General features: G+C 38.8%; 2 protein-coding genes across 2 annotated transcripts in view; both read right to left on the minus strand.

Moving 5' to 3' along the window:
* Positions 1-1,005: 1,005 nt before the first annotated feature.
* Positions 1,006-22,018, minus strand: LOC132772689 (vitamin D3 hydroxylase-associated protein-like). The gene is made up of 15 exons (XM_060771556.2): positions 21,755-22,018; positions 19,098-19,211; positions 15,245-15,388; positions 14,384-14,517; positions 13,363-13,569; positions 12,037-12,077; positions 9,881-10,005; positions 9,189-9,314; positions 7,833-7,930; positions 7,297-7,396; positions 6,767-6,810; positions 5,617-5,656; positions 4,674-4,782; positions 2,796-2,941; positions 1,006-2,686 (listed from the first exon to the last, which is right to left on the minus strand). The coding sequence occupies exons 1-15, from the start codon at positions 21,962-21,964 to the stop codon at positions 2,561-2,563; spliced, it is 1,764 nt and encodes a 587-aa protein (XP_060627539.2). The 5' UTR covers positions 21,965-22,018; the 3' UTR covers positions 1,006-2,560.
* A 2,731-nt stretch (positions 22,019-24,749) lies between these two features.
* The window catches only part of LOC132773878 (fatty-acid amide hydrolase 1-like), a 32,154-nt gene continuing 30,937 nt past the window's right edge, over positions 24,750-25,966 (minus strand). The window contains exons 14-15 of the mRNA XM_067467900.1: positions 25,208-25,353; positions 24,750-25,094 (exon numbers count right to left, since the gene is read on the minus strand). Coding sequence (XP_067324001.1) covers positions 24,966-25,094; positions 25,208-25,353 — 275 coding nt within the window. The 3' untranslated portion in view covers positions 24,750-24,965. The remainder of the gene's footprint in view (positions 25,095-25,207; positions 25,354-25,966) is intronic.

Raw genomic sequence — 25,966 nt, forward strand, 5'->3', positions numbered from 1 at the left:
CAAAGTGATTGTGCAATCGATAAAATAAAACTGTTGTGAAGCCAATTTGGAGAATACTGATATAAAGATGTAGACATTGCAAGAGCACGAGGAGTAAAGAACTGTGTTTTGCATCTTACCAATCAATGAGGCATTATAGTATTAGTAAAGGAAAGAATGTACAGTTAATGTGTCCCTTATGCAGAGTTCTGAAATCCAAAATACTCCAGAATTCCAAATTGTCCACATGGGTGGTTAAGATAATGATATCTTTGATCTCTAATGGTGTGAGATACACACATACACAGTAGAGTCTTGCTTATCTAATATAAATGGGCCAGCAGACCATTGGATAAACAAAAATCTTGAATAATAAGGAGGGAATAAGGAAAAGCCTATTAAATGTCAAATTACATTATGATTTTACAATTAAGCACCAAAACATCGTGTTTTACAACAAATAGACAGAAAAAGCAGTTCAATAAATGATAACGTTATGTAGTAATTATTGTATTTACGAATTTTGTACCAAAACATTGCAATGTATTGAAACAGCTGTGGATCTGGGCGGGAGGCAGACTGAATTGGATAATACAGAATGTTGGATGAGTGAAGGTTGGATAAGTGAGACTCTACTGGTAGGCTGTTAGGAATTGTGGGAGTTGAAGTCCAAAACACCTGGAGGGCCAAAGTTTGCCCATGCCTGGTATGTACTTGTGTGCTATTTATTGTATCGCTTGATTTCTTTCTGGTTTACTGAGCTGGCAGAAACAAGAAGTGAAGTGCGGATGTGATTAAGAGAACAATACAGGCCTTATACCATTTCCCAGTGATGTGCAATTTCCATGTGACTCAGGTTACTTTACATTTTGGACAAGTCATGCACCTCAAAGGAATGCTTTAAGGGAAATGAGCAGAGCTTACTGAACTTTTTAAACTAAAATAAAAATAGATAGAATAGACACAAAGACACTATTTTTCCAATTATCATTTATGTTACTTTATTGTTAACAAATGACACTCATTCATACTTGATTGTTTAGTATTTAGAAAGACCTCATTAAGAAATATAACCCACCTTCTCATGCTTAAGTATTATTAAATTTATGTTCATACAAATATATAGCAGTTCATTTATACAGGATCCTTACTACATGGACTTCAATTAATAAAGTATATACTTCAAAATTATGATGAATTTCCACCCATGCAAGTACAAACACGGAGAATCAATTGGTGCATACAAATACAAACAGGTAGCTCAGATCTTCCATTTCCCATTCATGATAATGAATATAGTGTCCCCTTAAGTATCATGCCTTTACCATTTGCCAATGAAATTTTGTGGCAAATTTAGTGGTGGAAAATTTAATTTTTGATGAGTACTGGGAAGTTTTCCCACCCCAACTGAGCCAATATGAAGCACACTGGTTACTGTTCAGTCATCCCTGCTACAGCTGTCATCTGTCTAGGTTGCCTTGCTCTGCAATAAGTCACAAATTCCATCTGCCTCTATCAGGTGTTCAGTAATGTTCATTTAATATGCATAAGTCCTCTACTGACATATCTTAGATCTCCCATTTGAACACAGCTTGGAGCATTTCTCCATACAAATATTAAATACAAAGACAGAATAAATCAGATCCCCAAGCATTGTCATTTTGACAGGAGAAAAATAATTCCAGACAATCTTTCTCCCTAATTTTCCATGTATGGGGAATCATTTACATGGTCAAAGATCTGCCCATGCTACTAACCAGCTGCAATGGGAATAGTACAGCCAAGGGTCAAGTTTGCCAACTTAATTTGCTCCTGTAAGATATAGGTAGTTTTGACCTCAAGTTTAGTAAGACTTATGGTTGTGTTGAGAAAGGGTTTTATGGCAATATTTGTTCATATGATGATTGTCATTGGCTTTTTCTAAGGCAGAGAGTATATTATTGGCCCAAGGTCACCCAATAGGTTTCCATAGCTGGAATTTGAACTCTGATTTCTAAGAACTCTAATCCAGCATTCAGATTAGAACATCATGTTGGCTTTCATGTAGAGCGCATCTACGCTGGAGAAATATTGCAGTTTGACACCACTTTAATTGCCATAACTCAATGCTATGGAACATTAGTGGTTATTTATTTATTTATTTATTTATTTATTTATTTATTTATTTCCAATATTTCTATCCTGCCCTTCTCAACCCTCAAAGAGGGGCTCTCTGGACCTTGCATTTCATTTAACACTTCATCAGGCCTTTAATGTTCTCTGCCAAAAAATGATGATGCTAACCAAACTACAAATCCCAGGATTCAATAGCATTGAGCCAAGCCAGTTAAAGTGGCATCAAACTGCACTAATTCTACAGTGTAGATGCATAAGTAGATGTATATTTCTCGTGATAGATAAGCCTTAATAACAATTACATCCCCTCTGGACATGATGATGAATCATATTTAACAGAGAAGTATATATTAAACTTTATTTGAATATAATGTACTAATGAATGATTGAACAATTTAATTGACACTTTGTCAGGTTGTTTTGCTCTATTACTTTGTACTGTTGCTTCAGTGAGGTCAACAGGTCACTATTTGGTTCTCCTCTCGTGGACAAGAGTCTCCACCTCTTTCATGAACCGAAGGCACATTTCCTCTTGCCAAGACAAAGCTACACACTGAACAGCCACTGGAAGCCCAACAGCATCTTTAATAGCCTGCAATGGGAGGAATAGGAAAGAAGAAGCAGGAACATTGCAAAGTTAAGGAAGCAAGAAAATGCACAAAATGGAAGGTAGTTTTTTTTCTCTAGTAGTGCAGACTGACCTCTTTCAGACGTTTATCCCAAGGATCTCCATAATGCCCTTTGTAATGTACAAGCTCTTCTTCATCAGCTTTGGACACTGTGGTGACAGGCACAATCCCAGCAGGAAAGTTTAGGACATTGTATAAATTGGTGTATGATGTAGCAGCTGAAAAAGCAAAGAAAATAATCACAAGGCTTCCGATAAACATTTTGTGGCTAATTTTGTAACAGAATTTGGGTGGCATGAAGGTGCAATGAATATTTTGAGTTATTTGCTTTGTTGCTGCTGTGTTTTAAGCCAAGGTAATGTAGAGGAGGTTAAGGGATTTTCTCCCTCTTATGCCAAAATACCTTGTTTGTCTTTGTTCACCTTGTTTTAGATGGACGGGTTGGTAGATATCTACTGCTCTACCTTTGAGGCCTTTGCCATAGGATCTCTCCATGGGAAATACCACTCACTTTGGTTCAGACAGATCACCCCTAGGTCAACTTACTACATGACTGGAAAAGAAAGAGTTGTGTTTGGATGAATAAAGTTTTTACAAACAGTATAGAGTTTACTGGGGGGTTGTAGAACCTACCTAATTGTGACCTTTTAAAAATAAATAAATACTCTTCTTTATTGTTTGGGACATATTCATCTATTGATTGTTTAATCAAATGAAATGCAAGGTCCAGAGAGAAAGGAAGAAAATTTTAAAAGGAAGTTAAACACACACACACATTTATATCTAGAGGGAGGAAAGGAAGAGAAAATTATGTGGGTTTCTGAGGGACAAAACTGAACTATTTAACATGATAAAGATACGTCTAGAAAAGCTAACTTCATTTTGATACAAAACAGGGAATTTCTGGTAACAGCACCAAAACTGGGAAACTTCTTCCCTCAGAAAATTAAGATTTATTCCTTCTTTACTGTCCTTTATAGGGCCCCCTGGTGACATAGCAGGTTAAACTGCTCCTGAATTTGCTGACTGAAAGGTTGGTGGTTCAAATGCGGGGAGCGGGTTGAGCTCCCACTGTTAACTCCAGCTTCTACCAACCTAGCAGTTCGAAAACATGCAAATGTAAGTAGGTGAATAGCTACTGCCTTGGCAGGAAGGTAATAGCACTCCATACAGTCATGCTGGCTGCATGAACTTGAAAGTATCTATGGACAATGCCAGCTCTTTGGCTTAGAAATGGAGATGAACACCAACCTCCAGAGTTGGGCATGACTAGATTGAATGTTAAGGGAAACCCTTACCTTTACCTTTTACTGTTCTTTAGACAGTTGTGCTGGGTTTTTAATATTGCTTATTATTTTGTCACTCCTCATTTTTAATGTTAATGCCAAATCTAAATCCATAATTGTTGGCTTTTATTGTTTCTTGGTGTTTTTTTAAATGATGTTTTTATTCTACATTGTCTCCAGCATTTGTCATTTGGGGAGGCACTATGTATAAATAAAGTGAAAATAAATGAAGATTTCTCCTTGGTTCTCTTGTTGAAAAAGGGTCATATCAATCAAATAGGTTGTCTATATTCCTGGATCTTTGTTATCTTAAACCAGATGTTTTGCTTGGTATGTAGCAAACAATAAAGTGGTTTGGTTCATCCTCCAACTTTCTGCTGGAGCTTCAAAAATATTTATTTATTTAGTAAAATATTTATATCTCACCCTTTATCCAAAAATCTCAGGGTAACTTGCAATAAAACACACTTGATAAATAATCACAAAAAGATACAAGGAAGCAAACCAGTCCGGCATTGCTATACACACTACTAAAATGGTTCAAAAAACCTGAGTCCCAAATTTTGTTGCTTTTCTGCTCCCAGAATTCTCAGCCAATGAAAAGTCAACTTTATCTATGTAAAGAATCAAATTTGGAAATCATAGGTTGAGATACAGACAATACCAAATAATTTCCCAGGATAGCCTTCATTAAATGCTGGGCCCAAGGCAGGACACAGGATGACATCCAGTTTTAGCTTCCTCCATTCAGCAAGGAATTCTTCCCTGTAAGTCTGAGAGAAAGTTTTGCTGACTTTAAAAGAGACAGGACTCCTGAGTATGATTCTGCTCCACTGCCTTAATATTAGGATGACAACAATGCCACCAAGTGGCTAATTCTGTAACAATGTCTCTTCACGGATAGGACAGACTACACAGAATGTGGTATTAAATGTCCAAGAACAAATTACCCACTAATTCTATTAAATATGAAGATGGGCATTAATGTGTTTTATATTTTATTTATTTACCATGTTTCCATCCTGCCCTATGGAACCCCCAGTGGCACAGTGGGTTAAACCCCTGTGCCGGCAGGACTGAAGACTGACAGGTCGCAGGTTCGAATCCGGGGAGAGGTGGATGAGCTCCCTCTATCAGCTCCAGCTCCTCATGCAGGGACATGAGAGAAGCCTCCCACAAGGATGATAAAAACATCAAATCATCCAGGCGTCCCCTGGGCAACATCCTTGCAGACGGCCAATTCTCTCACATCAGGAGTCACTCCTGACACGAAAATATAATATATCCTGCCCTATCTCACCCTCAGAGTACCTTACAACTTGGCACAATTCAATGCCATTGGAAAAGGAACTATGTATCCTCCAAACTCAGACAATGGTTGAATTTCTGTTTGAACCTGAGTACAAATCTTTCCACATGAAGCTATCTTCAAGACCGCTTTGTGTATGTGAGTATCTGTATGCCCATTGTGTGTCAGAATTCAAGCTTTTAAATGTAGGCTATAAAAGCATAGATAATAATTGGCTGGAAGATCAAGACAATCACAGCACAGTTTTCACATGAAGCCTTAGTGGCCCATTGGTGCTTTAGAAAGAACAGAAACTTACCGCCACTGCCACATGATGCTTCCATAGGTTTTTTACTGACCTGAAAAACATTCAGATTATTAAATTATGGTAGTTCTCTAATGAACTGAATACTAACCAAGAATAAAATTTCAAAGGTAACAACTTCTGAACTTGGAGGAATTTGTTTTTAGACGACAACTCTCAGAATCCTCCATTACAGTCATGATTCTGCATGAACATTCTTACAGGTTTTGCTGCCCAATCTTAGGATGCATCTATACTGTAGAATTAATGCAGTTTGACACCACTTTAATTGCCATAGATTAATGCAAGTGGATTGTGGAAGTTGTAGCAGTTGGAGTATGTAATGTAGTGTCAAACCGCATTAATTCTACAGCATAGATGCATCCTTAGAGAGTCTTTTCTGTAGGGTCTTTTCAGTCTCCCAGTGGCGGAAATAATGAGACAGGTGAAACTTCAGCAACTTTGCTCCACCCTTGTCTGGCACGGAGCAAGCAAAGAAGGAAGCACAGCCAGGATTGCAGCACCATCTGGAAACTCCAACCAGTTTTTCAACTGAAGAGCTTATCATGTCAGGGCAATGGTGACACCCATAATCTCAGATCACTTGATAACATCCACAGGTTGGAGGTGGAGATATGATCTGGCACTTCAAAATGCTCACAACCTCTGATTTAGATTCTACAGAGCTGTCTCTGCTTATGATGATGATGATATAATAATAATAATAATAATTATTATTATTATTATTATTATTATTATTATTTCTAACCCACCTCTCCTCATGGCTCAAGGTGAATTACAATATTACTAAAAGCACACAATCATCTAAAACATTCTACAAAATACACATATCAAAACATATTTCTACAAAATATGTACTAAAATACACAGAACAATGAAACGTAAGGCACAAGTGATTAAAACTGGCTGGGTAATGAATTCTGCCAAGATGTAAGCCGCTCTGAGTCCCCTCAGGGTGAGATAGAGTGGTATAGAAATAAATAAATAAATAGTCCTCCTGGAAGAGACAGGTCTTTAGGTGGTTTCAAAATTTTGACAGCTCAATTAGTAAAATATTTATATTCCACCCTTTATCCAAAAATCTCAGGGCAGCTTACAATAAAACCAATTTGATGACTTTTAAAATCATAAAATCGTTCCTTACCCAACTCCACATAGTGCATTGAGATCTCTGGCAATCCGAGGGTACTGGGAAAGAAACACAGTTATGTTTATATCCCACATGAACTCAATACTCATAGGGGATAAAAAGGTAGACAGTATTGTCAGAACACACACAGTCTGCCTTGTTTCAGCATATTCATCTTTCCTGAGACTAGCTCACTTATGACCCTTCAGATGGCAATAGATTACAATTCTATAATCTTCAGCTTACTAGGGCTAATGGGAATTGCAGTGCAAACACATCTGGAGAGCCACATATTTACCACTGTCTGGCAAGCTTTATAACAGTGGTTTTCAACCTGTGGATCCCCAGATGTTTTGGCCTTCAACTCCCAGAAATCCTAACAGCTGGTAAACTGGCTGGGATTTCTGGGAGTTGGAGGTCAAAACATCTGGGGACCCACAAGTTGAGAACCACTACTCTATAATATCATTCTGTTTGGCAAGCTCTGTATGATCCCAATCCACATAATTCTCCATTTTAATTAAACAAGTGAGCCAAATACTCACCACAGGTTTTAGGATGAATGCCAAAATCCTCTTTATTACAATAGGAATGCTGTAACAATTAACTTGGGATTTCAAATTTAGATCAACAATGTCTCCTTTGCTGCGAGGTGAAAAGAAGAAGAAACATGGTCTATTTTTTAAAATAAGGTATTTCCAACCCTCCCCGCTCCTGGAGGGGTTAGTCAGGTAATAACTATGTTGGATAAATTCAAAGTAGAAACTAATCAGTAGCAACATGAAAAGCATGACTTGTGTGTAGCCCTCCAACCATTTTTGCAGTCCCTGGAGTTCCCATCCTCTTGATTCTAATAGACCATGTGGTATTCATTGTTCTAAAATTCAGTGTAAACTAAATTAAAATTACAGCCTTAAGTTTGGTTTAGCTCATTTCTAATGAGACTAAAATGATAATAAATTATTTGACAATACACTGATATCCCAAGTGCTATCATGAGCATCAGACTTTGCTTATAGGAAACAATAACCACAGAGCTAGTGTGCTGCATTCATGTCCACATACCAAGCAGTCTACTTACAACCTTTCCAGTAGACTGGCAGCTCCATCAGAAAAGAGGCCTCTGGTGAAAAGTTCATCAACTACATAGTTCAGGCGAGGAGGTACAAAGGGGATGAGCTGTGTGAAAAAAAGCCACAGTTTTGATTTGCAAATAAGCAAAATGATACAAGTTGCATATAAAATTCTACTTAATTCCATAAGTATTGAGAGTGTTATCTGAAAGTTGAGGGGAGAGGGGGAGATTTAAAATAAATTATAAGGATGAAAAAACTTTTCAGGTTCTTTTTTGGTTTATTGACCACTGACCTATTCAAATATTTCAAGGATACACATTGAGCATCCCTTATCTGGAATTATGAAAGACAAAATACTCCAGAAATCCAAAATTGCCCATGCAAGTGGCTGAGGTAGTGACACTTTTACTTTCTGATGGTTCAATGTAGATAAACTTTGCTTCATGCACAAAATTATTTTAAAAATAGTCTATAAAATTATCTTTAGATTATGTGTATAGGATACATATGTAATGCAAATCAATTTCATGTGTAGACTTGGGTCTCATCTTCAAAATATGTACCTTTATAGAAATGCTAGCATTTCAAAATCCCAGCTCCTAAAAAATAAGGGCTACTCAACCTGGACTTACAAGATTTTAAAATATAGAGCCAAAAATGTAAATTTTGAATACCACAAACAACTGCATAAAATTCTATTATACAAGGGCAATCACTGGAGAGCCAGGATAGGATGTAGCTAGTGCTGCACCATAGGAAGTGTAAAGGTGTGCTGTTTTTGTATGAAGTGATGATCCAAAGGAATTAAAAATAGTGGGGCTGTATACTTATGAAATTTTCCATACAGAAAGCCTCCACCATTTCTGTGTGGAAAATTATCCATACCCATCACATATATGTGATGTGATAAACCATGAATGCACTTATGTCAAAAGGCATTCACATTCATCACACACTACAATATACAGATATATATTTTTCTGCACAGCAATGATATCTTTGTAGAAGAGGCATGCCTTAATAGTATGTTGTGGTGGCTGAACTCTGCAAAACATTATAGCCCCAGAATTAACCAAATGTGTACAGAATTCAGATCATACACAGAGACCAGTCCACACTTTATCTTAGCTTTGATAAATGTGTGGTGAAGGCAGGCAAATAGGCTACTTGTGTAAATTAAAAAATGTACTTTTTGGAAAATGTCCATGAGATTCTGCTAATGACATTTTACAGAAAACTTTGGGCAAATGAAAGTTTGCAAAGATTTCATGACATGCCCAAGATGGTTGGGACACAAGTATTAGATATGAACACCCAGCTCTGAGCAGAATTTGGGGAAATGTATTAAGAAACACACTTACAGTATGCCCTGCTGTCTGAAGAAGTTGTTTTATTTCTCGAACAGCCCTCCGCATGCTGGGTGATGGCTGGAAATATCCATCATCTTCATAGTATCCAATGCGTAGAGGTTTTGAACTTGTATAAATCTGGAAAAGGAAGACAAAGAAACAGGAAGAGGAAGAGAAAACATCTGTAATTTACAGCTGTTCAGTGAAGCAATTACATAGTTTCTTGCTACTTTTATAAACTGTGTTACGGCTTGTTGCAATGAAATAATTTCTTCAGTATAAATCAAGTTTAGAATATGGCAGAATCAATAAAATGGCCTAAAAGCAGAGCCTGAATGGAAATATTTTTTGTGCTGCAGTTACAAGAATCTCCCAGTCACTTTAGGACATAGTAATCCAAAAAAGTAACATTTCCAAAATCTGATGCAAGCTCTACCTATCTGGTTTGGTGAAATATTTACAAGAGGAATAAACAACAAGGCCTTCCTTTGACATATTGTCAAAATATCAGTGATAAGCAAGCTGCTGAAGTTAGCATCCTTCAGCTGAACTAAGAAATTGTTGGCTTTGGAAAAAAATTCCCAAGTAGCTGTATTATAATGCATACTGTTGAAAAATGAAAGCATCACTCATAATTGGCTATGGTGGAACTATCCATGGTACTGAACTTCTCATCCATTCTGTCCCACTTCACTAGCTGTTACCTCCTCTTTGAAAGGCATGGGTGGTACTGTGGGGTCCAGGCGAAATAACTCATCACACAAGAGAGCCTTCATGCACAGAGCCAGGCTGTCCACATCCCTTGCCATTGGGCCAATTGTAGCAGTAACTGCAAAGGAAATAAAGACCTCAAATGGGAACATGAAGTGGTAAGTGATTTATGGACTGATTTACTACTTCGTGTGTATGTGTGCCTTCAGGATACCTGTCAACCTATGGTGACTCCTAGACTTCCATAAGGTTCTCTTAGCCAAGGAAAACTCAGAAGTGGTTTTGGCAGTTCTATTCACTGAAATATAGTCTACAGTGAAATACAGTTTACAACAGTCTCCCATCCAAACACTAGCTAAAGCTGACTTTGTTTAGTTTCCAAGTTCAGGCAGGATCTGGTACCTTTAGGCATTTAAGTTGTTATGATTTACTACTACAACCACTAAAGAAGATGGTAGTGGCTACCCAAATGTTAGGGTCAACGGCGGCTTGGGAAAACTGCAACTAGTTAATAGCAGGCAAGGGAGATAATAGTCCAACTTACTATGAGTCAGCATCTTATCTTCCTAAGCCTTTACTCATATGGATTCAACATGAGTAGTAACAAGTATGTGGCTGCAACTGTAACACATGCATATTGAGAGGGATATAGCAGCAAACCCTATCATAAGGCCAGAGTTTGCATGCAATTTTACTGTATCATCTATCATGTCATTCAGCTGAGAAATGCAAACCAACTATAACACAATATCTAGAAGCTTCTAACTCAAGCACTAACCAGTTTATAAAATCTTGGAAGCTTTAGCATGTAATAGCAACATGTTTGCTAGAGCCATCCTCTGGACTTTCTTGCTCATATGCCAAGGCTGGATCTACACTACCAGATAATGCAATGCACAGTGATATAATGCAATTCAATGTGGTTTAGACTTCATTATGTGTGTCTACACTGACCATATTTGTCAGTGTAGATTCACCAAAGTGTGCCCTCCAGACTGTTGTCTCAACTTCTCCTCAACTGGCTTGGTGTCATACTCCTGCAACATATGAATGGGTACATATTATCTATCCCTTCTTGAAATAAGCCATTCCCATCTATATATAAATCTGTTAGGTTGGTTCAATGGGACAGCAAAACTCCACAACCCCCCAACAAAACTTTCCATGCTCATAACACAACCCCCAAGGTACAAACATATCTACTTAAAATGAAAAACAACACAACAACACCCTCACAAAACGGCAAAACAACAAAACTCAAAAAACCCCAACGAAACTTCACCAAAATTCCCATGCCCATAACACAACCCACAAGGTACAAACATATCTACTCAAAATGAAAAACAACACGACAACACACTTGCAAAACAACAAAACTAAAAAAATTGTTATTGTTATGATGGTGGTGAAATAAAAGGAAATAAAATGTGAAAGAAGGAAACAAACAGGGAGGGAAGAAAGGCAAAGGAAGAAAGGGGGAGGGAATGAAGGAAAGAGAGAAGGATGAAACCAAGTAGGGAAAGGAGGAAAGAAAGAAAGAGGTAGAGAAGGAAGAAAGGAGAGAAAGGGGGAGGAAAAGGGGGAAGGAATAGGTAGGTACCTCTCTTTCATAATAGTCCAGATATCTACCTCAACTTTGATAAGTTTTATTATAGGCCACAGCAACGCGTGGCAGGTCACAGCTAGTATTTAAATAAAAACAATGTCATTAAGAAGGCACAATTGTTTGCAAACATAAAGGGATTCCTCCAATATGTGAACAATATTTGATGCAATTATAGGCTACTAAATAATCTGCTTGCACATCAGTTAGATTAGCAGGAATTAGTGCCAGGATCTTCTAAGTAGATGCTACATTATGGAACTCCCTTCCAAAGGATATGCAATTGGTTCCTAAGAAGAAGCACTTTATAAGGCTTTGAAAATCCATACATCTGAAATGACTTTTAGAGGATCATTTTTGTTGGTCATAATGCTGTTTTATTGCAACATTGTTGTGATAACTCTGAGAAATATTTCTTAACAGCAGTTGCTATATTTTAAAGCAATTTTGTTCTTATTTTTTGAATTTTAAAGTTTTGTTGCAATATTACATTGTTTTTTTCTTTCTAGTCCATTTCACACATTTGAATTTACACGGATTACTTACCTGACTTCATGCCTCCTATGGGGGAAGCAAGACCAAGAGTACTGGGAAAGATGGGAAAAAAGACAAAAATAAGTATTTAGCAAAAACACAATGACTGGCCCCTTGTTAGTATGTTTTTGTTTATGGTTGTGTGTCCTCAAGTCATTTCTGACTTAGGGCAAGTTTAAGGCAAAACAACTATAGAATTTTCTTGTCAAAATTTCTTCAGAAGGGGGATTCAATTGCTCTTGTATGAGGCTAAGAAGCACACATGTTTAAGGTCATCCAATGGGTTCCCATAACCAAGTAGGCATTTAAACACCTGTCACCCAGAATCCTAGTTTAGCACTAAACCATTACAGCATGCTTGCTGAATGTTCGAGTACATCTATACTGCTGAATGAATGTAGTTTGACACCACTTGAACTTCCATGGCTCAGTGTCATGGAATCTTGGGAGCTACAGTTTGGTGAGGTAGCCGCAGCCTCTGGCAGAGAAGACCTTGTAAAAATACAACTGCCATGATTCCCTAGCATTGAGTCATGGCAGTTTAAGTGCTGTCAAAGTGCATTAACTCTACATTTTAAATGTAATACTTAGTCTATGTTAGATTTAGGATTCCATAACTACTTTGTATTCTCCTTTGCAATCATGGGCACTAGTGCCATAATAGCAAATGATCATGAGAGCCATCTTAAGAACCAGCCAGTGGTCTGGAGTGACAGAGGTCTATGTTGTTACAGGGACCAACCACAACTCTGATTGGTTTTAAAAGTAGATTTCAGGGTTTGGATGAAAAGAAAAAAGTGTAGCTGCAATGTCATGGCTAGTGGCTACATGTTTGATGACAGAATAAAATGACAAAATAAAATAAAAAAGCAAGCACCTGGACAGGTTAACCTCAAGTTTAATGAAATTCATCAGTGAAAGTTACAAATCTAAAAGCTGGCATTCCATGTAAAATTGTTGTTAATTTTAAATGAATGTTACTAATTTAGTTTGAGAATCAGATCTGTAGTCAGATACAGTTCAGGTGCAGGTTTATTGACCATTTTAAAGGAAGTTGCAAAATAAGTTGTTGAACATCTTAGATCCATTATAGCAAAGATAGAACTATAGATATGAAAAACAAGAATGAATAAATTTTGCTGTAAGTGTAATGATGAGATGAAGTGCACATTGTAATTTCTATCAAATATTGCTATTGTTCCATTTGTGGATCCAAGAGTCTCTTTTTCCATCAGAGCAAATCAATTGCTAGTCAAGGCTAATATTTAAAAAACACAAATTCCATCAGTATTCAGTTGTTTGGTTACCTGTCAGTCTAAAGAAGATTCCAGGACCTACCTCAACCGGAAGCCTGTAGGCTTTAGTCCACAAATCCCACAGAAGCTGGATGGCAGGCGGATGCTTCCAGCAACATCTGTCCCAAAACCCAAGATTGACCCTCCTCCAGCAATAAGTGCTCCTTCCCCTCCAGAGGAACCACCAGGACTTTTTTTGTGATTGTGAGGATTTACTGTCGGACCAAAAATTAAGTTGCTGCAGTCATAGCTGTGTGAAATTAAAGATGGATTTGTCATTAGCATTCAGTTTTAACAATATGTCTTAGGCCAGTAGTTCCTAAAGTTGGAACCCCAGCCAAAAAAAAAAAAAAGAGTTCTGGAAATTATCTATAAAAGTAAACTTTCGAAACCCTAGGCTTGGACTAACCTTAACCAAAGCCCTGATTATTGGCTAGTAGTTTTGTTCATAGCAGTCTAAGAATATTTAGAGATCCAAGATTGATTATGCTTTTATGTTAAGCCACTTTGAGTCCCCTTCGGGGGAAATAAAGCAATGTTTAGAGGAGGAGGAGGAGGAGGAGGAGGAGGAGGAGGAGGAGGAGGAGGAGGAGGAGGAGGAGGAGGAGGAGGAGGAGGAGGAGGAGGAGGAGGAGGAGGAGGAGGAGGAGACGATGATGGTGATGAACAAGCCATGTGATCATAGGAGAAGATTAGTAGGACAAACAAGTTGAATCCAGAGAAACATAAAAGAACAATAGTAGCAGAAAAGCAAACAATCCATCTATGCCTAGAGTCAAGATAGGTTCAACAAGTGAAAAATAAAATGGTACCTCCTGCATTTCACATGCAAAGGCATAAATCATGTACAGAGACACAAAATTTGCTTGAGCTATAGTGATGTGAGAGCATCACCCATCATACCTGAGGACTGCAAATATTTGTTTGTAATTTGTCAGTCCCTGTCATGCCTCCCTTCTTTTCTAAATTGCAGAGATCTTGATTATGAATATGAACTAATCCTTATAATATACTTGAAAAGAGTACAAAGAAAAAATAGTAATAAAAAGAGAACTGAAGGTTACTTTATCATGCTCTGAGGAATGTTGGTTTTCACAAATGGAATTGCCCCCTGCTTCTTCAAAACCTTCACTATCACACTGTCCTCCTTCTCGACTTTGTTGAGAAACTGCACCAAACCTCCAGTAGAGATGTGACCCTTTAGAAGAAGAAAAACACAGTTGGATTACTATGATGGGATTGATTAATTTCATATTGTTTCCCCATCCAAGAACTAATAAATTACACTTCATTAGTAAAATACAAATAACTGTTTTAAACAAAACATTGCAACTGAACAATCTGTAACTAAATGTAACTGGCACTATAACTGTAAAATTATTTTTAAAAACATTACTTTCCTAGTTCTGGTGGTATAAGCATTCATACGCAAACCAACCTGCCTAATACATATTGTGCCCTTCAAAACTTCTATCCAGTTCTCAAAACTTCCCAGGTGGTAAGATTTGAGTCTTGTGTTCAACTGAAGCTGTCAAAAACACCTTGATTAACTCTTTGTTAGCAAAATGTCTGACATACAGCTAGTCAGTTGCAAGAAATGCAATCAGTACTCCACATCTACTGGGATTTGTGGCACAAGACTGCCACAACAGTAAAAAAGAAAAGAAAAGAAAACTCTTAAAAACAGAGAGAACTCCTCTCTAGGTTCTTCAGTAGTTCCCCAGGTTTTTGATCAGGCATGGGGACTTTAAACCCATGACAAAGTGACTCAGTAGTCAACTTCCAAAGGTTCACACCTAGAGATGCCTAGAGAGAATATTTGATCATATCTAGGAATAATCAAATTTGAACATGTCAAACCCACAAACATGTAAAGATGACCCTGTTTAAGCATTTAAAGCATTTAAGGGTAAACAGGAGAGCACCTTGCATCCAATGTGGTCCTTAATGCTGACAGGAACCCCATACAACAAGCCTTTGTCCTTCTGTTTCTTCAGGTCCCTGAGTTGTTCCTCACAGCCATGAATGAAATCTGTCACACAGTTCACATCTCGGGTTACTTCAAGAGCCTAGCCACAAAGGCAGTGCCATCCAAGAGAAAAGAAGAAGAAATGGAAATAAGATCAGTTGGAGAGAGCATGGAATATTATGTAATTATGTGATGGGATATAATCCAAAATATTACTGTCCCACAGTCTGAAACAGCTATGAAATTATGGTTTCTCCTAGGCCTAACAAACTTGAACAGTTCCATATCTTGCCTTTAAGGGTTGTGCGAAAGCATACTTTAAAGTCATCGTCATACCATGTTCTACATTGTTCAGTGAAAACTATCATCCTATTACCAGTTCCACTACATTTCTAGTTATGTCAACACATTCCTTAACCTGCTCCTATCTGGCATAGCATGAGTTCAGCAGAATGTGGATTGTATGGGAAGCATTTCACTTGTGTTTGCATGATTTTTCCTATGCCATTAATAGCATGGCTGTCTAAATCTAATCGCATTTAATTTGCAGTACAACTGAGGACGCTTCCAGACAAGGCCGACAATGCGGGCCCCGTCGGGCTTTTACCAGAAGTGTTCAAACAATGCCTTAGGTAAAAGCAAATTAATTTGATACGCCATTAGATCAAGGCCTTCCTGAAAGGCCCAGGTGTAATTGTGTATGGGGCCTGTGGGAACAGACCCACAGGACTGCTTCCACAGTCCCGGGGTCAGTCTCCACAGCCCATCACAGTTTTTCAGGGTTCTAAAAGCCTGGAGAACTGAGGGCATCCACCCCTTCCTGAAAGCCCTTAAAATTAAATTAAAGCTTAACAGGCTGCCATTCCTCCTCTCCAGCAGGCATCCTGGAGCATAAAAATAATGCACCAGGAGGTGGGTGGGCAGGAGGGACTTTCCTCCCCCCCTCCCCCCGCTCCACCTCCTGGTGTGTCATTTCTACACGCTAGGAAGCCTGTAATTGTGTAATTGTGTATGAGTTATTATTTTATTTTAAGTGCTTGGGGGGGGGGGGTGGCCCCATGGCAACTCAGTAGTTCCCCAGGTTTTTGATCAGGCTTGGGGACTTTAAACCCATGACAAAGTGGATTTCTTAAGCCCGCTTCGTTGTGGGTTTAAACCCTGTCTGGAAGCACCCTGGGCTATTTATCATGGCATCTGTTATTCCCTTTCTCACATGTTCCAGGTAGCAACTATGTGAGTTTAGCTTTGTTCTTCTGTTTTGGGAGCTTTGATTTGGAATTATATTCTTTGGAATTCTTTGGGACTATAATCTATGAGTATTTATGTGACAACCACAGAAAGACTATTAGGATGCGACTTGTAAAGCCAAGAAGACTACTATATAGAAAATGTATTATTTCTAATCAATATGATGCCCCCCACGAGTTAATAAATTTTGGGGCAAACGTATGCTCAATTGTATATCAAAGAGCTCTAGACATTGCTGCACAAAATGATCTAATGATCATAGCACAAGCTAGAGCCACTCCATACCTGGCAAAATTTAAATGTAACGTGGGCATGGAACCTTACCTCTCTTTTATACTTCCACTATATATTAGAAAACTTTTTACCCGGGCTAGATTTGAGCAGCTCGACATTAAGTCCAAGTTGGGAACGACATCAGAATATTCCCTACATGAGGAGAACCTGTGGGTGTCGTGTGGTAGATGCAGAAGTGGAGGACTCAGAACATTTTTTCTTAAAATGTCCCTACTACAACAGGATCCGGTCTTACTACCTAGAGCCTCTGCTGGAGAATCATACTCATTTAGAGAATAAGGAGAAATTGCACATCCTCCTACAGGGTTTAGATAAAAACTATTTTAAAATTGACCCTTTTTACACAAAAAGCACTAGCCATCCGCGAGAAGATGGAAGCAGAGAGAGGAGACCCTTGCTGCCATCAACAAAATTCAAACTTAAAAACTTAATATGGACATGCCACTAGTTTTACCTACCTGCGCCCCTGCCCAAACCCTACTTTAAGGAAGTAATCAATTTTTAATCTTTTAATTTTTTATCTTGTAGTTGCTCAATCATTTAGGAGTGGGTTGACAGGCCAGTAAGCCGGGATGCCTTGTATTCATATATGGTTTTACTGTATGTATGGGCAAATGTGTATGTTTTGTATGTTTTGCATGTTTTGATATGGTCAAAATTGACTAATCAATAAAGAATTGTTGTTGTAATCAATATGAGATTACAATTATTATCACCTTTCTCCCCATTCAAAAGCTGAGGCTGGGGGATTTTCTACAAGGCCACAATTTTTATATCTGGCCGAGGCTGGCATTTCCTAGTCAGCGTGATACTGAACCCATTCTGGTTATCTAAGGTGCTGTGACTATTTGGGGGCAGGGCTCAGAATCTTGGATAGTACCTTTGAAGCTCAGACTAATAATTTGATTGTGGCTTTCCTGCATAGCAGGGGGTGGCACATGTGGTCTCTTCCAACTCTATGAGCACTTTCACACAGCCCTATATTCCAAGATATCAAGGCAGAAAATCCCACATTATCTAAGTGTGGACTCAGATAACCCAGTTCAAAGCAGATATTGTGGGATTTTTTACCTTGATATTATTTATTTATTTATTTATTTATTTGCTTCACTTTTATACCGCATATTTCAGCCCTTGACAGGCGACTCAATGCAGTTTACAGTGTAATTAAAACACAGCAATACAACAACCGGGACGACAACGTCGCTCCACAACAATTAACATCAGACAGACAAATCAACAAACAACATATATAACGCCTCCGTTAAAGTCAGATCCATTCTCATAGCCATTGTGCCATTCCTATGTTCAGTTACCGTCTTCCTTAGTTAGTTGCATTGCTTAGCCAAACGCTTGTTCGTAAAGCCAGGTCTTGACCATTCTCCGAAACGCCAGCAACGAAGGTGCCTGTCTGATGTCTGCTGGCAAGGCATTCCATAGCCAAGGGGCCACCACTGAGAAGGCCCTGTCTCTCGTCCCCGCCAAGCGCACCTGTGACGCAGGCGGGATCGAGAGCAGGGCCTCCCCAGACGATCTTAACGTTCTAGTCGGTTCGTAGGTGGAAATGCGTTCGGAGAGGTAAGCGGGGTCAGAACCGTTTAGGGCTTTATAGGCCAAGGCCAGCACCTTGAATTGAGCCTGGTAGCAGATTGGCAGCCAGTGGAGCCAGTGGGATATAGGGCTGTGTGGAAGGGACCTTTGATTCTATGACTAAAACCCACAACAAATTCACCACTCTAGTGATATGGAAGGCCTTTAATGAACTCCTTGCCCAGATATTGTGTGATGTCTACAAAAAGTTTTTTGACATAACTTACTGAACTTTTATCTCTGCATAGCTGGCCTTCGGATGATATCACATACCTGCTCTTGGATGTTTTTACAGCTGCGTCCCTGAAGTAAATGTCATTCCCTGTTATTCCCATGTGTCACGTTCTTGTACAAGTGATGGTACAAATGATGCATCATGTGCATCAAACAGTAGGTCTCTTGACCTGTTGTCTGCTTTAAATAAGATGGAGAACTTAACTACTAAAGAATGCACATTTTATTAAAGGAAAAGCTTTTTCTTGTAGCAACTTATCTTTGCATGAGCACAGAGAAAATGAAATATCGCCACAGCAGAAGAGCGACACTGAAGAAAATGTGTGCATTGAATGCTTGGAACATTTAGCGGGCAAAAGGTATAAATTATCTGACAAGTAACTTAAAGTGAACAAAGATTTTGCAGGCAACTTCTGGTTGAAGCTGAAACAGTAGTCTCTCACCTTTTTTATATAGGTATACAAGACACTCTCTGGGGAAAGAGACTCCTCTCTGAGTTTTGCTGCCAATTCCTCAAGTGACAGAGAAATAATGAATTCAGACTGGACTCCTGGATTCTGTATGGAAAAGCAAGGAAAAGACATCTGCAGGCACTGAAATCAACCCTGGTTTATAAACGTGAGCTGGGCCACAAGCTCAGTATTTTAAAACCAATGCCCATCAAACTCTTCTAAATCAATGGATCCTGTGAGTTAAACAGCTATTACTCATGCTCCCCAATTGCATAGCTAGATAACACTAGGCAAAACACATTTTGGTGTGTTAGCTCTGTTTTTTGAGTATATTTGACCTGCTGCTTCCAAAAATGATACCAGTTTCCCTCTATCAGCTCAAGTTTTTGAGATGTCATATACCAGTTTTCACAATCTCGCCCATAGAAAACCAAGATAAATACATGAAAACAACACTGTCAATTTAAGATAGGGCTCCAAATTTTGGATAGTATCTATAAAATCTAGAACAAATTCAGTATCCTGATGTCATGGAAGCACTTAGTCCAATGGCCCCCAACGTTTTGTCCTACTAGTGCCTTGGATCTTAACTCCCAGAATTTCCAGCCAAGTTGTTCAACAGCCAGAAATTCTAGAAGTGATTTTTCTAGCAGGGTAAATGGTGAGCAGATGCTTCACTTTCAAAGAGACACAGATAGGACTTCATCAGACAGACAAAATTGCCCGTCCGACACTTTGACTTCTCTTCAGGCACGGAGCCTGCAGGATCCCATCACATGACATCTTGCGACTTCACACGAGGCTATGTGCCTGAAAAGAGATACAAGTGGTTCAGGAGGCAGCACCAGAAACACAAGAAGCTTCCTGTGTTGCATAGAAAACAATTGAGGGAAGCCGGGTGGCAACACTTCCCCCCATCCTTTTGCTTGGGGCAAAAGGATGGGGGACAGAACTGGAAATGTTGGGCAATGGGTTCCCCACGCCCTACACTGCCCCCATGCTTGATTCACCACAATCCATGGTGAATTCCTTGCTATCACCCAGATCAGGGGCCTCAATGTGATGAGGTCCATAGACAGAACTTATTGATACTGTCACATAAACAACTTTTCTGCTGTTACAAGGATTTCTAAAATCTCTGTTTTGCTCAAATGAGCTTGTATGCTTGAATGACTAGAATTCTCAAGCAAGGTTAGGTTAGTCAAACTAGTTACACATTAAACTATTCCCCTGGGGATCTTTCCTACAGATCTGTTACTTCTCTCTTGTTGCTGTTGTGTGCCTTCAAGTAATTTTCAGCATATGGTGATTCTTAGGTGAATCTCTTATGAGGTTTTCTTGATAAAATAATTCAATCTGGAGAGTTATCTTTGCCTTCCTGTGAGACGTAGCGCTCAAACGACACTATGCTGGCTCTCTACGAACTGCACTAGATAATATTTTACATGTTAGAGTGCTATGATTCCACTTTAAGAGTAATAATTACACCCTATTGTATCATGGGTTTTGTATTACTTTAAGAGTAATAATGACATCCTATAGAATCATTAACCAAACTTAATGAATAAGGATAACCAAACCCTTGCTCAAGTGCCTAAACTCAACTTTCACTGTCCACTGGGGAGGGCTCATGGAGGGAAAGACTGTGGCCCCTTCTACACTGCCAGATAAAATCCAGATTATCTGCTTTGAACTGGATTATATGGCAGTGTACACTCATATAATCCAGTTCAAAACAGATAGTGTGGATTATCTGATTTCATAATCTGGATTATATGACAACATAGAAGAGGCCAAAAGGCAGCTTTACACTACACAGTTATACCACCCTGATTCCACTTTCATTGCTGCATCCTTGGGACCATGGGATTTATAGTTTGGTGAGGCACTAGAGAGAACTCTAAATACTCCTTCCTACCTTCCTAAATTTCAAATCCCAGGATTCTATAGGATGTTGCCATGGTGGCTGAAGTGAAATATAGCACAATTGAGTAGTGTATGGACTCCAGATGTTTCAATGAACAATATCCTGTCCAGAGACAAGTCCCTAAAAATAGATGGCAAAGACAGGGAGACAACACATGGCTGTGTTCCAGATTGCTCTAAGAATGTATAAGGATGAGATTCTGGAATAAAGAGTCAAAACAATGGGATATGTAATGCTATCTTTCACTGTGCTGAGTGGTCATGACTGTTTACTTGGCTTTGCTTTCCATTACAACATTTCCATTTTCTTTAATAGCTATAAAGAAACACAAAGACTGTTCTCTCTACCTCCCCCCATGCAATTTATTGATCTTTGGGAGACCACAACTTCCTGTGTTCCTAGAAGCATATAACTTAAAATTCTTGTTGTTCTTGTGTACTATCAAGTCATTTCTTATTTATGGCAACCCTATCATGGGGTTTTCTTGGCAGATTTTGTTGGTGGAGGAGGGATTTGCCCGTGCTTTCCTGTGAAGCTGAGCATGTGACTTGCCCAAGATCATCCAGTAGGTTTTCTTGGTCAAGTAGGGTTCTGAACCCAGGTTTTCCAGTAGCCTCCTCCAGCACTCAAACCCCTCTCCCACCCTGGCTCTCCAGCTTAAACATCATTTATTGCCAAAAGAGGTTACTAAGATGTCCATAACTACCAAAGAAAATGTTACCTTCTGTTTCATCTTCCAAATGACTTTTTCCATTAGATCCAGGCTGTTGTCTCTCCATTGCCTGGCCTCTTCCATCTTCCTCTGGATCCTTCTGCGTGACATCCATTTCCACAACAGGATTGCAGTGGCAGAGCCACAGGTCACAGCAAGGGCTGCCTGAAGGTTTATGACATCCCTGGGCAAGATCCCCTCCAGCATCTTCTCGACCATGGCAAAATTCCTGTCTGCCTTCCCAGTGTAGCTTTCTCAGAAGGCAGCCCAGAAAGTGGGGAGGAGATGCTTCCTGGGACTATTTAGCCTTAGCTACTGAGCAACTTCAAAACTCAAGAGACCTTCAAAATTCATGACTAAACTCCTCCTGAGGGGCCTCACAATCTGACCTTTAATCTGTTAGACAGTCACCTGATTAGAAGCCTCTAGTGAATGTCTTCTGAAGAATTTGCACAACTCCCAACCCTAGCATGACAAACACAATACATGCATGCCACTGCTACACAATCTTTGCTGGTTTTAGCAACAAACTATTAATTTTAGTCTGTTTTGTGTGTTTTAATATGTATTTTATAGAAATACGTTTTAATGTGTTATTTGTGGTATTTTTTACAATGATACAACTGTCCTTGCAGTTGTATTGCACAAGCCTCTGCCTCACTTCTTCGATTGGAAATGTCCACTATGCTTGGCTACTGGTTGTTGTCTGATGAATTACGTTTTTAATTATATTTTTATGATGTTTGTATATGTATTTTATTGTGTTATATTTTAACTCTGTTTGGGCTTGGTCCCCATGTTAGCTATCCTAAGTCCCTTCAGGGAAATGGTGGCAGGATACAAAAATAAAATTGTTGTTGTTACTATTATTATTAAATAAAATTATTATTAAATAAAATTATTAAATTATTATTATTAAATTATTATTATTAAATAAAATTATGATTATGATTATGGAATTGCCTGAGAAAAATAACCCATGTAGTTCAAGACTGTAACTTGCAGACTTTAGGTTTGTGGATGTGAGCATGTGGAAAGTGCCAACTGTGACCCTAACAAGCCCTTTTCAATGTAAACCAAGCTATTCCAGTCTCAAACATGGGAAATTCTGACAGATCCATTTAAAATAACCCTGTACTTAGGTATCACCACAAAAATATTTTTTTCATAAGACCAATTACATATCTTGCAGCAATGTACCTATAAAATTAAATTTTATGGTGATTTAGTTTAAGAACCTTCTAATGTAAATGCAGTTGTCAAGAAGTCACTACTGCTGTTACAATGATAATGTGAATCACGAAGGGTTGTCAACATGTGTTTTTGTTGTTTTTACTAATTTTTATAATGGCTGATTTTGTTATTATTATTTTTTACATTTTAGCTCCAATATTATGGTCTGATGCAGTCCTGGAGGGTAACACCATGAGTTACCAAACTGGATGACACCAATTCTAGTGATGTTATCGGTTTAATCCCCTTTCAACTGGCTCATATATTAAAGTCTAAATCATTGAAACTGTAGTCAACATACCTTGAGGGCCAAAGGTTCCCTACCACTGCTTTAAACAAATAAGGACTGTAGACAAATGTTGTGATTTGATTTTAATAACGTAACTGCAGTGCAGACATTGGAAAAGGTGGGGTTTTTTTTATTTTGGACTAAAATTCTCAGAATCCCCTAGTCAATATTGCTACTAGTCATTCTAATATTTTCTGGTAGATAGATGTACTCTGAAAAAGTAACACTTCCAAGCTCTTCTGAATTCCAAATCAGGGAAGACATGTCTGGAGAAAGCTGGGAGGGCAGAAAAAGGGTAAGTTGGGAACATGAGTGGAGTTAAAACTGGTGGACATAATATGCTCTCTCCATCATGAACCTCTTAAGCCCCCCTTTGTTGTTTATTCATTCAGTCATTTCCAACTCTTCCTGACCTCATGGACCAGCCCCCTAGTTATGGAGAAATATGTGAAGACACTAGAGATTTAAAGCTAAGATGGGAAAAGCAAATATTTATACACAAGATAAAGACCTCCCTCATTGTACTTTTTTTAAAAAGAGGATTATAATTATCTTGGAGTGCAAATAAAACAGAGCAATACAACTGCATCGTAAAAACCAAAACCAAAACCAACATAAAGAAGTCATTGGAGCTTGAACAAAAGTGTCTGCAGAGGTAGAGGGAGGGAGACTTTGGATTCCTGTAACTGTGTCGGTTATTCATTTCCAAGCATAAACCTGTTTGCAGCATTTCAAAGGTTAATGTATTCCATGCCACCATGCGACTGATTCGTGCACTTTTGTCACTTTCAAGTGTGGGACAAAGGAAGTGGCCAAGGTTTCTACATTTGCTGGCTGTGATTCCCATGAACATCTTGGCTGTGCTCATCTCCATGGTGAATCAAGCCCTCCAATGCTTCCCATCAATACTTTTTTTCACCCCTTGATTTCTCTAGTAATAAAAAGCAGGTGTAGTTCGGTGACAGGAAAAGTAATCTGCCTCGAAAACGTCCCAGGAAAGAATCCTGTCTGAAAGGAAACATGATAGCCATGTATAAATATGTGAGAGGAAGTCATAGGGAAGAGGGAACATGCTTTTTTTTGTGCTGCCCTGGAGACTAGGACGCAGAACAATGGTTTCAAACTATAAGAAAGGAGATTCCATCTGAACATTAGGAAGAATTTCCTGACTTTGAGAGCTGTTCAGCAGTGGAACTCTCTGCCCCAGAGTGTGGTGGAGGCTCCTTCTTTGGAGGCTTTTAAAAAGAAGTTGGATGGCCATCTGTCGGGGGTGCTTTGAATGTGATTTTCCTGCTTCTTGGCAGGGGGTTGGATTGGATGGCCCAAGTCTCTTCCAACTCTATGATTCTATGAATCCCCAAATAACTCTTTCCTGTTAATGTCGATGTTCTGGACAGCCTAATGGTCTGGATGTGTTATGTAGTAGATTTCTATATGTCTGCTGGGAATGTTGGATAGGGATACTTCTACAATATCAGCAGCTGCAATGACTGTACACTCTTTAATGAAACACTTGCATGTACAATGGGACCAATGCAACACACCCTTTCCATGTTCATGGCAGTCCCATAAAGTAAAGCACGAGGCAGAAAAGCATTTCAGCATTGAATCAAAATTTGGTCTGATGAAATAGTCTGTTATGGGTCTACTAAATCCAGAAGTCAGTTTCCCATTCTTCCGTTTCTAGCAAGTTTACACTCAATGTGTTCTTCTTTTTTCTGAGGTCAGTTTTTCTATTTCCTTCATGAACCGAAGGCACAGTTCTTCCTGCCATGGCAAAGCCACGCACTGGACGGTCACAGGGAGCCCCACACCCCCTTGCACCGCCTGCAAGGATAAAACACAGGACAAGTAAGGATTTTGTGCTATACTTTTGATACAAAATGTCCAAGAAAAGCGGCTGACAGCCCTTACAAAGCACTAGATGACACAGGACGTACCTTGGCAAAGATTTTGTCCCACATATCGTTATAGTACCCTTTGAAGTTCTTCAGTTCCTCCTCATCTTCCTTTGTCACTGTTGTGACAGGAACCACTCCAGCAGGGAAATCCAAGTAGTTATACAACATAGTGTAAACGGCTGCCACTGGAATGACAAAACCCGATAGGTTACTAAGAGTTATTGATTCAGAAGAGCTGCCAAAGTAAACTTTTTTCCTGACAGCTTGCAATGTTTTTGTAATTACTGATATAGTACTTTTGAGAAGGAAATGACTTTATAACCACAGTCTCCTCAAATTTCCATTACAAATACAAAAGAATGTAATTTTCCACACCCCAGTTTATGGAAATACTGATAAGTGAAGTGCTTTAATTATGGTGTGATTTAAATTTGATTTGGTTATCTGCTTTGAACTGGATTATATGAGTCTCCCCTGCCATATAATCTGGGACAATCAGATAATCTGGGATAAGATTCTGGGATATAGTGCAGTGTAGAGGGGGCCACAGACAAACCTCTACATTTTTTGGTTTGGCCTTTGTAGATTTTTCACTGATTTGATTAAAATGTTCTCTCTAGTAATCTCCAGTGCAACTCTATGCCCAGTCTCTGCTTGATGTTGATCATGGAGGAACTAAATATTCCCAGGCCCCTTCTACCCTGTCATATAAAATCCAGATCATCTGCTTTGAACTGGATTATATGGCAGTGTAAACTCATATAATCCAGTTCAAAGCAGATAATGTGGATTATCTGA

This window comes from Anolis sagrei, chromosome 4 (genome assembly GCF_037176765.1).
Source record: "Anolis sagrei isolate rAnoSag1 chromosome 4, rAnoSag1.mat, whole genome shotgun sequence".
In the NCBI taxonomy this organism is placed as follows: Eukaryota; Metazoa; Chordata; class Lepidosauria; order Squamata; family Dactyloidae; genus Anolis; species Anolis sagrei.